At 35.9% G+C, this 15,589-nt stretch overlaps 1 protein-coding gene across 2 annotated transcripts in view; it reads left to right on the top strand.

Annotated features, from left to right (window-relative positions):
* The window catches only part of LOC150102387 (endoribonuclease Dicer-like), a 310,963-nt gene that overhangs the window by 280,763 nt on the left and 14,611 nt on the right, over nucleotides 1-15,589 (top strand). For both annotated transcript variants that reach the window (XM_090399452.1, XM_090399453.1), the window contains one exon: nucleotides 6,248-6,317. In XM_090399452.1, the coding sequence (XP_090255578.1) occupies nucleotides 6,248-6,317 (70 nt within the window). The remainder of the gene's footprint in view (nucleotides 1-6,247; nucleotides 6,318-15,589) is intronic.

Raw genomic sequence — 15,589 nt, 5'->3', positions numbered from 1 at the left:
TTAGATCAGATAAAGGTTCACATAATTGAGAGTCGCTAACCAAAGCCTGTGTTGTTAACTAAGAGATTTTTTTCTTACAGCCACTTGTCGTTAACCAAGTACGTTGTTATCTGAGGCCGTTGTTAACCAAGGCACCACTGTATTCACGTCTAGAGTTTATAGAATCACTTGTTATTCACTCCAACCAGCAACTTATGGGATACATACATATAAATATTTATATGTATGTAAATTTATATTAATTAATTATTTTAATTAATTAAATGTAAATTTATATTTAATTAAAAGTTAATTTAATTAACTATTAATTTTTAATTTAATAGTTAATTAAATTTTAATTTGTTTAAATTATGAATAATTTACACAAATGTAAATTATTAATAATTCATTTGTTACAATTCGATATGACTCAGAGGATGATCTATCAATGACTGTTCTTTTTCTTTTCTTTATTAATGATGGTTCACTATTTGCACTTTTTAATGATTCAGATGTGCCAACAAAATATAGTACTCTCTTTAATTGTTGTTTTGCAATATATCCTAAATAAAGATATTTGTTCCCCCCCCCCCCCCCCCAAAAAAAAAGCTGATTTGGTTACAACTGAAAAACCTTTGTGTGTCTGCCAATACGCAAAGAGAAAGTTGTAGCAGACAAAGTCTATTCTCTCGACCTGTCAGATGGGTGAAGATGAGGGCAGGAGTTATTTTGCATGCTCCAGTGTGGATGTGTTAATACCTTAAAACAAGTGTTCTGTAAGACTTGTAGGATGATTTAAATAGATTGATAATGTGATCTTTATAGGACTGTTTGGGAGATAATGTTGCAGACTGTAAAATTTTGCACTTTAGGATGAAAAGACACATCTATATGCCAAAGTATATGGAGGAGTAGAATCCAGTCAGAATACCACACAGCTCCCTATTTGTGCCACTTTTGTGTAATTTATAAATTAGTGATATAGGGAAAAGTGATTTGATGGGAAATATTTAGTTGTTTGCTAATGATATGCAAAACTGAGTAGAGTGATATTTAATTGCTGACCGAGTGGTTAGCATATCTGCTGTCTTAACCAATATGTTGCAGGTTTGAATTTTGTCATGGGCATGGATGTTTATGATTGTGTTTAGGTGGGAGGTGAACTTCATTGCCTTGTATGAGCAATGCAAATCAACCACTGCACCACTTATTGGAGGTGGCCACGTATTAAAAGTGGCTTGAAAAAGTTGCATGTTTGGGCTCTAGGGGAAAGGTTTGTGGACTAATTAAAAATAAATAAAAAACAAAATGAAATGAATTAGGAAAAAAAAAAATCCATAGCTCCCCCGTGGTATGACTACTATAGGTTTACAAAAACCTTTCGTGGGTGAGAGCCTCATAAAAAAATATACATATATAAAAATATAAAGGTGATTTATAGAACCTTTGAGATGATTTAAAAAGACTGACAGTGCGGATAAAAGATAATGATTAGTAATGATATAATGATAATTTAATGGGTTAACATTTTTATAAAGTTATGGACTTTTAAGGTGAAAGACTAAAAGCTGTGTATTTTACTGATAGAATAAGTAGAGATAAGGAGGTTATTATTCCCATCTATACAGCTTTGATACAACCACATTTTCAACACTACTACATATAGATCTATTTGCATGAGTTCCTCGGGAATAAACAAATGGAGAGATCTAGAGGTGAGTGATGAAGATGGTGAGAAGTCTATGGAATTCCTTGAGGTTGGATTTACGAGTTACAAAAATTGCTTCATATGCAGAAAAGGATATGTGTTACTAGAAAGATTTTGTAAGCTTGACATAAATGAAATTTTTCAGTATATGATAGGAAGGGACAGAATAAGGGGCCACTACTGGAAATTGTGCACGTGTGTGCCTAACTAGGTTGTGAGTACTAGATTTTTTTATACTTTTGAATGAGCTGCCAAAGGCTGTCATGTTAGTGAATGATCCTAATGAGAAGTATGATTAGTATCGCATAAATAATGGTTAGTATAAGCCTCTGTAACGAGTCCTCAGACTCCATGAAGATGCTCAAATAGTAATAATAATTTCAAAGATTCTCAGACTTTTACCCCCCCCCCCTCTCCATCCGCTTTCTTTTTTTACTTAAACACAAATCAATCTTGGGAATTTTATCTAAGTAAAAAGAACTGCAGTCTCTTGTTATTGTAAGTTAAAAAAACATAAAGGTTTGTTTCCCCCCCCCCTAAGTTCCAAACCAGATTCTTGTGGATGTTATCTGAACAAAAACTGGTATGACTACCAATTTGGTATACTGTCTCGCTTATAACTTAAAGTGCATTTTTGAAAATTATGGAGACAACTACCATGTTTGAATAAAAACTTTAGTTTAATATAACTAAAATCTACATTCGACGTTTCGACCTTTATGTCAAGGTCATCTTCTGGAGCATATAACTATAAACAGAAAACAAGCTACACTGCAATCAAACTGGTTTGTTAAAGTTACTGAGTTAAATGCATTCAGATCACCGTGTAAGCTTAAAAGAAAGGATATAACATAAAGTATTGCAAACACCCAGGGGCCAGATCAGACATTTATTATTGTTGTTATAATATGGGAATCTCCATGAAGTCAGATGGTTGAAAGGGGGAGGGAACCTATGCTAATCATTGTGCACACAATACATGTCATATCTTGCTTTAAACTTGTGGCCATTAGGACATTCAGCACTATTCAAGCAAAAAAAAATATATATATATAGTCTGTATGCTCTTACACATCTTCCAGGGGTTATTCCTAGTTTTCTCTCTCTCTCTCTCTCTCTACTTTATCATGTATTGAAAAATTTCTTTTGCATCAATATTATTGAGCCCCCTTTGGTAACTTAGCTTCTATCATGTTCCTCTTTTCTACATGGGAACTAAACTTAGGTGGTGTTCATCCCCATGAACCCTACCCTTAGGGGATGCAGCAAGGAGTGACGAACCGGCTGCATTAATGTTGTCATGAACCCTTCATTAGGGGACTCTACCCTTCCTAAAGGGATGGATGTGATCAATCAAATGTCCCTCTTTTCCATGCAGTTAGCCTAGTGGCTTTGAGCTTCGCAAGCATATGCCTGGAGAAGGAGTGTCCTAGGTTTGATTCCCGTTGACAACGTGAGGACTTAGGGATCTTCTTCAAAAATAGCCAAAGTTAACCAGTCTTGGGCGTGGACAGCAGGGTTTTTTCGGCCAGTTTATCTGGGGATTTTCATCCCACTTGGCCCCTTGAACACACAGAGATTACATTCATGAACACTACCCTTAGGGGATGCAGCAAGGAGTGATGAACCAGCTGCATTAATTTCGTCGTGAACCCCTCATTAGGGGACTCTACCCATCCTAAAGGGATGGATGAGATCAATCAATCAAATCTCTCTTTTCTACATGGGAACTAAACTTCAATCTGCCCTCATAGAAGCCTTCCATAGACCGGTCACCAGCTTGGTCACTCATCTCTGAATCTTTTCCACCTGCTCCTCATCCCCAAGAAATTCACGTAATCAAATTTCCACAGTAGCCTTTTCAAATGTAGCCTTATTCATGTAAAGAGAGAAAATAACCTCTCTAGCTCTTCTTGTCATTATGTTTTTCATCATCCAAGTAATCCTTTGAGCTGTTCTGCTAACTTTTGCATATGTCCTCTGAACTTCAACTTTCTGTCCACCATAACCCCCCAAATCCTTAGCCTCATCAGTTTCCTGCAATCCAGTAACATTAGTGTAATACACAGTAATCTTTCATCCCAATGTACATAATCTTACATTTTGCCGCATTAAATTTACAACCATTATCCTTTGCTCACACTGCCAATTTATTTAAATCTCCTACGGAATGTCTACGTTTCCTTTACCAACTGTAGCCCTCCCAAGTTTTGCATCATCAGCAAACATTTATTTTGTTGGGATTGGTTGGCTAAGTAGTCCTCACTCTCTAACCAACAAGTTTTTGGGCATGGATGTTTGTGATTGTCTTTAGGTGGGTGATAAATTTCATTACCTGGTGTGAGACCACTGCCCCACTTATCAGACCTAAAGTGGCTTGAAAAAGTTTCATGTTTGGTCTCTAGAGCAGGGTTTCCAGACCATGCAAAAATAAGTATATATAAAATTAGAAACAGAAAAAAAAAAAAAAACTGTAACTTACCACTGACCAATATACTATAGGTTTACAAAAAAAAATAAAAATAAACCTTTAGTAGATAAGAACTACATTAAAAAAACAAAACAAAACTGAATACTCTTCATCAAATCATTACTTATATACATAAAACAGTAATGTCTATATATTAGGACCATAAACAGTACAGATGCCTGAGGTACTCTGTTAGTCACTCTGATTCTCCTAGATTCCATATCATAATATACTACTCTGTGGTGTCTCTCAACTGTCCCCTATCCACACCACTAGCTTCATATCCCTTCCCCTTTGCTCCAACTTATATGATAGTTTTCCATGTGTATTCTGTCAAATGTTTTTTTTTTGCAGTCCAGCATTATCATGCTGTAGCCATTTCCCTTATATAAATCTGCTATCACTCAAGTTATAAAATGTGAGTGAATTACTAAGTCCATGTCTCACCCTTTTATAAAGCTGTGCTGCCTGCCTGTATTACCACCCATTCCCTGCATTCTATTTTTAACCAATTTTTCCAATACTTTAACCACCGATCCTAATACATTAATTGGTCTGTAATTTGCTACTTCTGTCTTGGAGCCTCTTTTATGTAATGGGATTATCTTGTTCTTTTTCTACTCTGAATCTTAACAGAGTTGAGACTTCAACAACTTTATCAGAAGCACTGCCAGTTCTCTTGGTCATTTTCACACATAGCATCCACTCCCACATTGTATTCACATTGATATTTTGCTGTGTGCCAAGTACCTTTACTTCATCAACCTAAATTTTCACATTATTCTCTGTCACATTGGCAATTGCAATATCTCCACCTGTTTAATATATCTTTGTAGTGATCACTCAGAACTTATTTCTTCAGCTTCTGTTACTCTCATACCATCAGTATTGATTACCATTACCCTTCCATAATCATTCTTCCTGTTACTTGCTACATAGCAAAAAAATTCATTAGCTCTTTATGATTTCCTTTTGGTCTGTCTAGCTAACTTTCTAATCTGATTTAGTCCTCCTTACCATGCTGGTCACCCTTCTTGCCTGCACTGCCCACGAGCATACTGATCACCAATTGGATAATTTTATCTGAAAAAAAAAATAAGCTGTGATATTCAAATTTTGTTTTGAGTCATTTTTTTCAGAGTTTGCCTCTGAGACTCCAAGGTTTGATTCTTGTTTTCGGACTGCCTCACTTTTTCTCCACTAATATTTGTATATTTGAGTCTACAGCTTTCCTCTGAAAGCTGCTCAACTTTGAGTCTTTTTAAAATTATTTTTACAATTTTTTTGTTTTCATCATGTTTCTGCTCTTGTGTGAAATTATATGATTACTTTCTGTTTCATATCCACTGTATACTCCTAGTATCTTGAAACAGTCTGAAGATATCATTATTAGCAAAGAACATAGTCAATAAGTTTTGTCTTATTTCTTTTGTGTTCACATGAATATATGCACATCTCTCTCTGCTGGAGCATGGTGATAGTAATTACTAGTCCTTGTCTTATCCTGAAATGAAAATCTAGCAGATGCTTAATGTTATTATTAGCATTACTTCTCTCTCCAAATTTTCCTAAAGCATCTCTGTATGTCTGAAATTAATTTCCTACTCTGCATGTTAGCTACCCACTGATTAATGACTCAAAGAATTTTTCCACTTTTTCACTACCCAAATATTCAATCAGATGAGAGACATCACATAAATTTCTCTAATTGAAATAAGTTTGTCATTCAAAGAGCTTATCTTAGTGCTTATTGTTGAATGCTATATCTACCCTTTCCTTCCTGTTATCACTGTTTACTGAATATCAGTATTATAATCAATCCTCTTATAAATTTTATTTAGTGATCATTTTATCTGTTTTAGTCATCAGTGTCTCAATAACACTAATTATGTAGACATGATATGTATGTAATTCCTCTGCCAGTTCCATCTCTTTTCCAATGATACTTCTCATGGTGATGGTACTGAATATTTTAGACTGTAAGAATTATATTGCAAAAAAAAAAAAGGTTTGTTAACATTAAATTGTCACAATTTTATTAGGTAATGTATATCTTTTACTTTTCCATTCCACCATGCTTTCTATTCTAGATCATCTTAGAATTCATGTACCGATATCTCCTGTTCGAGAAGTATATGAACGTGCTGTTGCATCTTTTGAGTGAGTTTCATTGTTTCTGCTATACTTTATTGTGTGAATTAAATTAAAATAAAAAATAATTTTTTTATTTTTTATACTTTCAAAAATTATTTTTAAAAGTACTTCTTAAGAATATCTCAAGCGCAGAATATCTGACTATTCATGTACCATCCTTCAGCTACATTCTATAACTTCTGACATGACATAATATTTTTTGAAGGGCTTTTGAATGAAGAAAATGCAAGGGCTCACAGAGACGATGGGGAGCCTTATGAGGGGGATGGTGCAGAACATTAGTAGAGTGGAAGTGAAGGAAGCCATAAAGAGGATGAAGAATGGAAAATTGGTGGGCCCGACAGGATCCCAGTGAAGGTATGGAAGGAAGAGAGAATTGACCTGCTGTGTGAACTGTTAATAAAAGTTTGTCAACAGGAAAATATACCTGAGGAATGGAGGGAAAGTACTCTTGTCTCCATTTACAAGAGTAAAGGGGATGCACAAGACAGAGGAATAAAGTTGATGTCCCACACAATGAAAATCCTAGAGAGGGTTCTTGATTGAAGACTGAGGAAGGAGGTGGAGATTGCAAAGGAGCAATTTGGCTTCATGCCTGGTTGATCAACGACAGATGCTATCTTTAGGTTATGACAAATGATGGAAAAGTTTTGAGAGAAACAACAGGAGCTACATATTGTATTTATTGATCTGGAGAAAGCATATGATAGAGTGCCAAGGCAAGGTTGTCTGAGGAAGAAGAAGAAGGTACCAGAGAAATATGTCAGGTTGGTTCAGGAGATGTACAGAAATGTGAAGACAAAAGTTCAAACATGCCTGGGAGAGACAGAAAGTTTTCCAGTAACATTTGGCTTGCATCAAGGGTCAGCATTAAGTCTGTTCCTGTGTAATATTATGATGGAGGTGGTGATGGAGGAGGTGAGAGAAGACGCACCTTGGACTATGTTGTATGCAGATGACATCATACTGTGTGTTCAGAATCAAGAGAAGAAGTGGCAGCCAAACTGAAAAGTTGGAGGAAAGTACTGGAAGAGAGAGGTATGAGACTGAGCAGAAGTAAGACCGAGTATATATGTTGCAAAGTGGATGGCAGCCAGGAGATAGATCTGGAGCTGGAAGGAAATGTCATCGGGAAGGGCAACGATTTTAGATACTTAGGTTCAACAATGAGAAGGAAGTGGGATGCAGGATACAAGCAGGATGGAGGAAACTGGAGCGAGATGGCTGGAGTGCTATGCGATGAGAGGGTGCCAATCAATCTAAAAGGCAAAATCTACAGGACAGTAGTGAGACCAGCTATGACCTATGCTATGGAAACTGTGGCCCTGAGGAAAAATAACATCAGCAGGATGATGGTAGCAGAGATGAGAATGCTTAGGTGGACGTACGGTGTGACCAGAAAGGATCATCTGAGAAATGACTATGTAAGGGGAACGGTGAAAGTTACGAACTTAGGAGCAAAGTTACAGGAGGCAAGGTTGAGATGGTTTGGTCATGTGATGAGGAGGGAGGAAGAGTATGTGGGAAGAAAGTATTTGGATGTGGCTACAGCCCAAGACAAGAAGTTGTGGAGGAGACTTACCACAAACAGCGACCATACTTAAGTGGGAAAAGCTGCAGAAGAAGAAGTGAAAAAAAAAGTTATTTTTTGAAGTGCAGCATAATGAAAATGTGTATCAACCACATTAAAGATACCAAGAAATTATATACTTGGTTTTAATCTTTACCCAAATAAGCAAAACAATGTTTTACATGTGAAATATATTCATATCTGAGCTACTTGTATATAGAGGCTAATAACTTCACATCACTTGCTTAGTATGAATCCCATAATGCAACGCACATACCCTTTCGGGCATGTAAAATGCTATGCATAATGGGAATGGGCCACTACCCAGAAGACCAGTTTCGCCTTTATTGAGGTCTCATCAGTGGGAGCCAGACGTAGGAGAGAGATGCCAAAGTTGAAGTAATACAGAAGTCATATATATCTCATATACAAGTAGCCAAAAGGTGCTAGACCTTATTAATAAATCTCTGAACTAGAGAAAGATGTTAAACTTGGTTCTGTTGTAGTAGAACCAAGTTCAAGTATATTATCAATTATGAGTAAAATGTGCAGCCTCCATAGCTCAGTCAGAATAGACAAAGTCCTTTAGTCAGAAAGACCTGTTCAATTCCTATCAGTGATGTGAGGAACCTTTATCTGGTCTCTTTTGACTAAAGGTGAGTTAACCAGTCTCATATGAAGATGGAGGCCCTCCCACCCAGTAACTTGGGTGTTTCATCCCTTAAAACAGGCAAACGGGTCTTGTGAACACACATGGCTACAGTCATAAAATATACTACAGCAAGGAAGGCAACGGGAAACCACTTTGCTCATAATCATCTCCCTAGTATGACAGCATGTAGTATCCCCAACAGCTGTATGGCTGAGGGAATAGGATGGAAGTAAAATGTAAGTTACATTTTGATTTTCAAGATAGAAAAATTTTAAATCAGGTAAATTGTATAATAAAGTATGTTGGTATATAAGCATGACATCATATCCTCTCGAACTACACTTACTGGCCACTTAATAAGAAAGTTTTATTTTACATATAGGCTTGTGACTGCCAATATCTTTAATTCTCTATGCATAGTTCAGTGAGGCATGGGTTGGGAACAGCTTCATTAAATGCTGCAGTCAATTGCTGCATACAGGAAGTTCTGTTTGTCTGTACAAGCCTTCTCAGACTATGATGGTGATCTCATTCCTAACAGACTCTCTTAGGACCACAGTTATGCCTCTTAGACAAGTGAGTTCTTTTTCCACTGATTAAACATCTGCGATATCTCACTTTTTGAGAAACCAGTCAGCTGTATTGTTTTCAAAATTGTGGCACCAGCGAGATGGGCACCCACAATAAGCTCTTTATTGAACTCTGAAAGATCCGTTGTTTTCCTGTTGGGATCAATAGGAAAACAAAGATGATTACTGACCAGCAGTATTTTTAAATGGTTGCCTAGAACATGTAGTGACGTACATGACCAAGTATTTTACATATATGCTGCATAAGTAATATTTACATATATCTGCATAAGGTCCGGTAGTACGTGTGTCAAATAAAAAACTCTTTTATATATATATAAATAAAAGAAAGAAAATTATAAGTCAAATTCTGTTTGATAGGACCAAACTTGTTCTTCAGAATTTCACAAGGAATTAAAAAAAAAAAAAAAAAAAGAAAAGAAAAGGTTTATTTGCAGGATTATATAATGTGGCAGGCTGTCATGAAATGTGTTCAGTCTATCAAAAAAGAAATTTTCTCCTATATTCATAATGTAAAACAATACGCACACCAATGTGTGTTTATATATATATGCATATATACACATGCACATAAATGTACAGTTTACAAATGATGTATCCAATGACAATATTATGTCATGTCTAAAATTATATTGCATGGCTGGATGATACACACACACACACACACACACACACTATGTTGGTGAAGGTTTATGCTTGAATGGCGATCACTTCCTATTTCAAATACTGTGTATATGCTTTTGCTCTGAACCATCATGAAGATATCACTATAGACAATAACATACTCATTGAGATTTTTTTTTATTTCTTGTATCTTTTCTTAAAGTAAATTTGCACACATTATTTATGTTTGAACACAGTTTAGTAATGACTGCTGCATGTCCTGAACAGAAATTCAGCATATACTTACCATTATTATTAGTTTTTTTCTTTTCCCCCAAATCATTTCTTATGTGTTTGGTAATCATTTCCTGCTGATCTCCAACAGTGATCAACTTTTCCTTTTTCTTTGTGTCAGCTGCCTTATCTGATGTTTCGAAAAATGTCTCCTCTTCTTCCTTAGAACTTCTGTGGGACCGTAGGCACAAATAAGTCTCACTGTCCAACTCTCCCCATTCTGATAACCACATCACCCATTACCCACATCACTACTTGATATTGCCTACAATTCAAGAAGATCATCCTTGTGTTTAGTGTAGAATGCTATCTACACCTTTTCCCTGATCATTATGTTATTGTTGATATATTATTACTATATATGTTGATATATTGAATTATTACTGTGTTTTATGTTTTATTTTATTCATATGGGGTCCCTCCCATTACTCATCCAGTCCCATAGGACTGTTTAAGTCCCTCCTAATGAGGGATTACTGTGTTATTTTGATAGCTATGCTGGTTCAGGATACAAGAATATTGGGAGAATTTGAAATTGGAAGTGATATAAACACTTAGTTCTAATTATGCTGAAAATGAATATCATATTGAAAAGAACATTATGTAAGAAAGTTTTAAAAAGAATTAAATTAAAGTTGAACACCTTTTATGGGTGAACTGTAAATTCAAATATATAGATATTCAAGAAAAAATTAGAATTCATAAACATAAATGAAACTTTAGAATTTCAGTGACAAATTCTGAAGAAAGCATTGATTCAGCTAAGGAGAAGTGTGATGAAGTTATCTGAAAGGATAGAAAAATAAAAATACTGTGGTGGACATAAAAGTTAAAGAAGCAGTCCTGGAAAAAGAAGAAAGTACACCAAAAGCTCCAAGCAATTAAGTTGGCAGATGTCCTAAACGAATACAAAGAAAAATGTAATAGAGCTAAGCTACATGTAAAAGTATCTAAACAAAAAAATCATGGAAAGACTTCAGTAAAAATAAAGAAGATTAACATCAGGAAGCTGTTAGTGTTCTGGAGGCTTTATACAAGCTTAGAAATGGAGGAAACATTACTGTAAAAGGAATCAGAGATTATTATTATTAAACAAGACCTCATGGAGTCAAAGACTCATCCGGGAGGTCCTTTTATCTCACACACACATCTCATCATACCGTGTCTTAAACACACTCAAACTCCTTGCAGACACCACACTCTCAGGCAAGGCATTCCAATCATTCACAACTCTGCACGAAAAAAACCTGCCTCTCACTCCCCTACTCACACCCTCGATGATCAAGGCAACAAGATATTTTAGATGTCTGGATTAATTACTTTACTTTTAAAGACTTAAATAAAACAGTGACAGAAGAATAGTAGAAAATATTCAGATCTTTCATCTCCTTTAAAATTTTCCCACCAATTGTAAACTTTGTATCTCATTGTTGCTTACCAAATTTCAAAACCTTATACTTTGCAACATTGAACTGACAGTTTCCTACTGTTGCCACTCATACAATCTATTCAAGTCATTCTAAGGCCACAGTATCTGCTTGACTCTGCATTGCTCTTCCAAATTTTGCATCTTTTGTAAACAGTTGCATATCACCAGTAGAACCACCCCAATATCATTAATATACAAATTGAACAACAATGGACCCAATACAGACCTTTGGACACACCAATAGTCACTTTCCTCTTTTTGGGTTACTGCACTCCATATGCAACTTTCTGATGCCTATCTGGCAGCTAGTCTAGTCACAGACCCAACTTTTGTTATCCAATCTCATTCATTTCAGTTTATTTAACAGCTTGTTAAGTATAGTTTATCAAAAGCTTTTACAAAATCTAAGTATACCACTGTATATGCATCTTCCTTGTCCAAGATATTTGTCACCTTGTTATAGTACATAAATAAGTTGGTAAAAGATGATCTCTCTTTAACAAACGCATGCTAACATCCACAGAGAATCCACTGTTATCAATCCATTTTTGTATCCTAGTTCTCACAAATCTCTATAGTATCTTCACCACAACTCCAGGTATACAGATTGGCCTATAATTTGTAGCCACAGCCTTATGTAGCAGAACAATTTTACCTTCTTCTTTCTTGTAAGAAGGAAAGACGGTAAAATTCTTTTTACCTTCCTAGAACCTGTGCTGTTATAAGACAATTATTAAACAGGAATGCCAACTCTACTGCCAATTCCCTGTAACATTCCCTTAAAACACATAGTGATCTATCACCTTCCCCTTTGACATCAAGTTTATTTATATCCTCATATACCTCATGTTCATTTACAATTCATCCTCTCCTATGTTCTCTACACTTGAGTATCTCATGATTTCACCCTGATGCAGATGAAACTCCCTTATAAACTGATCACTGGATACCACAACAGTGTCTTCTGCAGCAGTTTCCAATCTACCATTTTATCCTTATCATCTTACCATAATCATTCTTCCTTCTACTTGCCACATATCTAAAAAATTCTTTAGGGCTTTTCTTCACCTGATTTGCTAATTTCTGCTCATACTGCACGTTTGTTGTGATTACTAAGTGAGTCACTTGCCTGGCTTGCTTTTTATACTTTTCACGTAACTGATTATTACCGTTATTCATCTTGTACTTCTTGGTACCTCTTTTTCTAGATTTCATGTTTAATCCCCTCATTCATCCATTTTACACCTACCTTATTCAGCCTTTTGACATTTGGAATACATTCATACATTAATGCCATTATGTATTTCTTACCATCACACTCCCACATATGTCCTTTCCTCACAGAAGTCTGCATATGGCTAGCCACAACCCAGGTGATTACTTCATGATCACTCTCTCACCAACTGGAGGAAAGTCCAAACTTGCAGTTACATCCTCTGATGAAATGATCATATCTAAAACTCTTGATCCTTGCATGTCCTTTACATGCTACCTGAGATGTCTCACAAGAACTCAAGAAATTCATTTTCCTTATTCCTAAATTCTATACTGCCATAATTAAAATCGCCCATGATAATCACCCTTTCTCTGATTTCTGCATCACCACTCTCCATATTCCCTGATCTATAGCAACATCCAACTAAATATGTCTCCCTGTCGACCTCCACACTGCCTCATAATCATTGCCACTATTTCCTTCTTTCATGTCTATATTATGCAGACATAATTCCCATGCCAGCAGCCCTACCCTCCCCCTCTCTCTTCTTGTTCTTTCTCATTATCATCATTGGCTTAACAACCCTTTGAGAGTCCTAGCCTTCCTCTGAAGCTTCTGCTACTATTCTCTATTTTTTGCCTTAGTCATCCAATTACATTCCCCAATGGTAATTGGGGAATGTAATTGGATAATGTGACATCTTCTGTCACATTATCCTCCCATCTAGTTCTTGGTCTTCCTCTAGATCTATTATCCCCCTGGGTTAGAAAGAAAGACTTTCTTTACTGGTCTTAGGTCTTCCATTTTTATTAAATATCCAGCTCATTGCAGGTAACTAATTTTTTTTTATGAATATAATAATATCTGGTTCCCTAAACAAATCATACAGTTCATTATTATACCTTATTCTCCATTCATTATTCACTTTAAGTGATCAATATATAATTCGTAGTATTTTTCTTTCAAAAATATTTCCTGTTTGTTCATGCTCTATGTTTCCGATGCATGCATTAATAAATGTGTCGAATTAAGGTTTTATAATTCCTAATTTTACTTTGGAGAGTTAATAGTCTTAAAAGTCTATGATAACATCTATTTACTAAGATATTCTTTTTCTAATTTCAAGGCTTGCATCATTATCATGAAACCTAAATATATAAATTTTTACTAAATAATTTAAGGAAATTACAACATAAACTAGGATATACATTAAAATAAATTTTCATATACTTCAATATTTCGGCAACATCACGTTGCCATTTTCAAGGAACTTAAGATCAAGACACGTGCATGCAGGCACAACAAACAGTAAAGCGAGGAATAAGCAGGAAGCTATTATTTCTCCTAAAGTCCTGATGGTGCCCCCTAGCGGGCAATGTTGGTATTCTTGGGCGATTGGGCTGAAGGTCTTCTGATGTAGGTTTCCCAAATTTGAGGCAGTCTCATGCAGCCAAATTTGTTGAGGTTTGGATTGTTTCTTAGGACTGAAGCTGATTCCATGAAAAGCCTTTCATATTTGTATTTACTACAGTGTATTATCGTGGCTTTCTTCCACCATATTCTATGGCAGGTGTCCAGCGCATGGTCAGCAAGACCAGAGTGGCTGTATTGGTGAAACTGGATGTAGTCCTTGTGTTCTGAAACTCTGATATTTGCTGTCCTGCCTGTTTTGCCAAAGTAGGACAGCTTACAGCTGCAAGGGACCTGGTATACAACAGGTAGGTCTAGGGGAGAGGGTTGGTCTTTAGTAGAGCGGATAAGGGATGTCAATTTTTTATATGGTCTGTAACAAGAAGTTAAGTCATGTTTTTTTTTAATTTTTTTTTTAGGATTTTTGTAATTTTTTCTGAGGTGCCTCGGATATAGGGTATGGTGATGGATTTAGAGTAATCCTTGTTGTGAGGGGAGGAGAGGGGTTGTGGTTTACTGGTTTCAATATTTTTTGGATTTTTTTTGGCAGGGGGTAGCCATTGGTTGAGAAAGTGTTGAGAATGTGGTTTAGTTCTGTGGTTAGGGCATTGTCATTTGAACAGATAAGTTTAGCCCTGTTGTGTAGTGTCTTAATGACTCCATATTGTTGCGAGGAGGGGTGGTGGGATTGTTGGTGAATGTATCTGCCTGTATGGGTGAGTTTTCTATAGACTGAGAAAACCAAGATTCCATCAGGCTGGCAGGTAACTGTGTCCAAGAAAGGAAGGCAGTTGTTTTTTTCCTCTTTCAGGGTGAATTTGATTCTGGGGTGTTGGTTGTTTAAGTGTGTTAGGAAGGAGAGGAGTGCATCGGAGCCATGTGGCCAAATAGCGAACACATCATCAACATAGCGAAGCCAAATGATTGGTTTTTGTGGGGCAGAGTTTAAGGCTTTCTCTTCAAAAGTCTCCATATAGATTGAATTGAAAGAGAAAGCCTTAAACTCTGCCCAACAAAAACCAACCATTTGGCTTCGCTATGTTGATGATGTGTTCGCTATTTGGCCACATGGTGACGTTGCCGAAATATTGAAGTATATTAAAATTTATTTTAATGTATATCCTAGTTTATGTTGTAATTTCCTTAAATTATTTAGTAAAAATGCATAACCAATGTCTAAGCCTTTCCACGAGAACTAAATACATAAAGTCTTCCACATGTTCAAATTTATAATTTCCAGTTGTTATATAACCAATTAAATTCATGTTATTATTATTGGGACTTGAAATGTATTTAGTCTTTTTTCCATTAATCTTTAGGCCCATTTTTTTTTGTTGAGTTTTCCAGGGAGATGAATGCCTCTACCAAGGCCTTCTGTGCTCTAGCAATAATATCGATGTCATCACCGTATGCCAAGACCTGGACTGATTTATATTAAATTTGTTCTCTGTATTCCGGATTCCCTTAAAGCCCTCTTTAACACTATGTTAAATAACACCCAATCTAATGCATCT

Source organism: Typopeltis vanoorti, chromosome 10 (genome assembly GCF_054136105.1).
Source record: "Typopeltis vanoorti isolate ZY-2024b chromosome 10, IOZ_Tvanoo_1.0, whole genome shotgun sequence".
In the NCBI taxonomy this organism is placed as follows: Eukaryota; Metazoa; Arthropoda; class Arachnida; order Uropygi; family Thelyphonidae; genus Typopeltis; species Typopeltis vanoorti.
The sequence above is the reverse complement of the archived record's forward strand: the minus strand, read 5'-3'. Positions and strand labels throughout refer to the sequence as shown.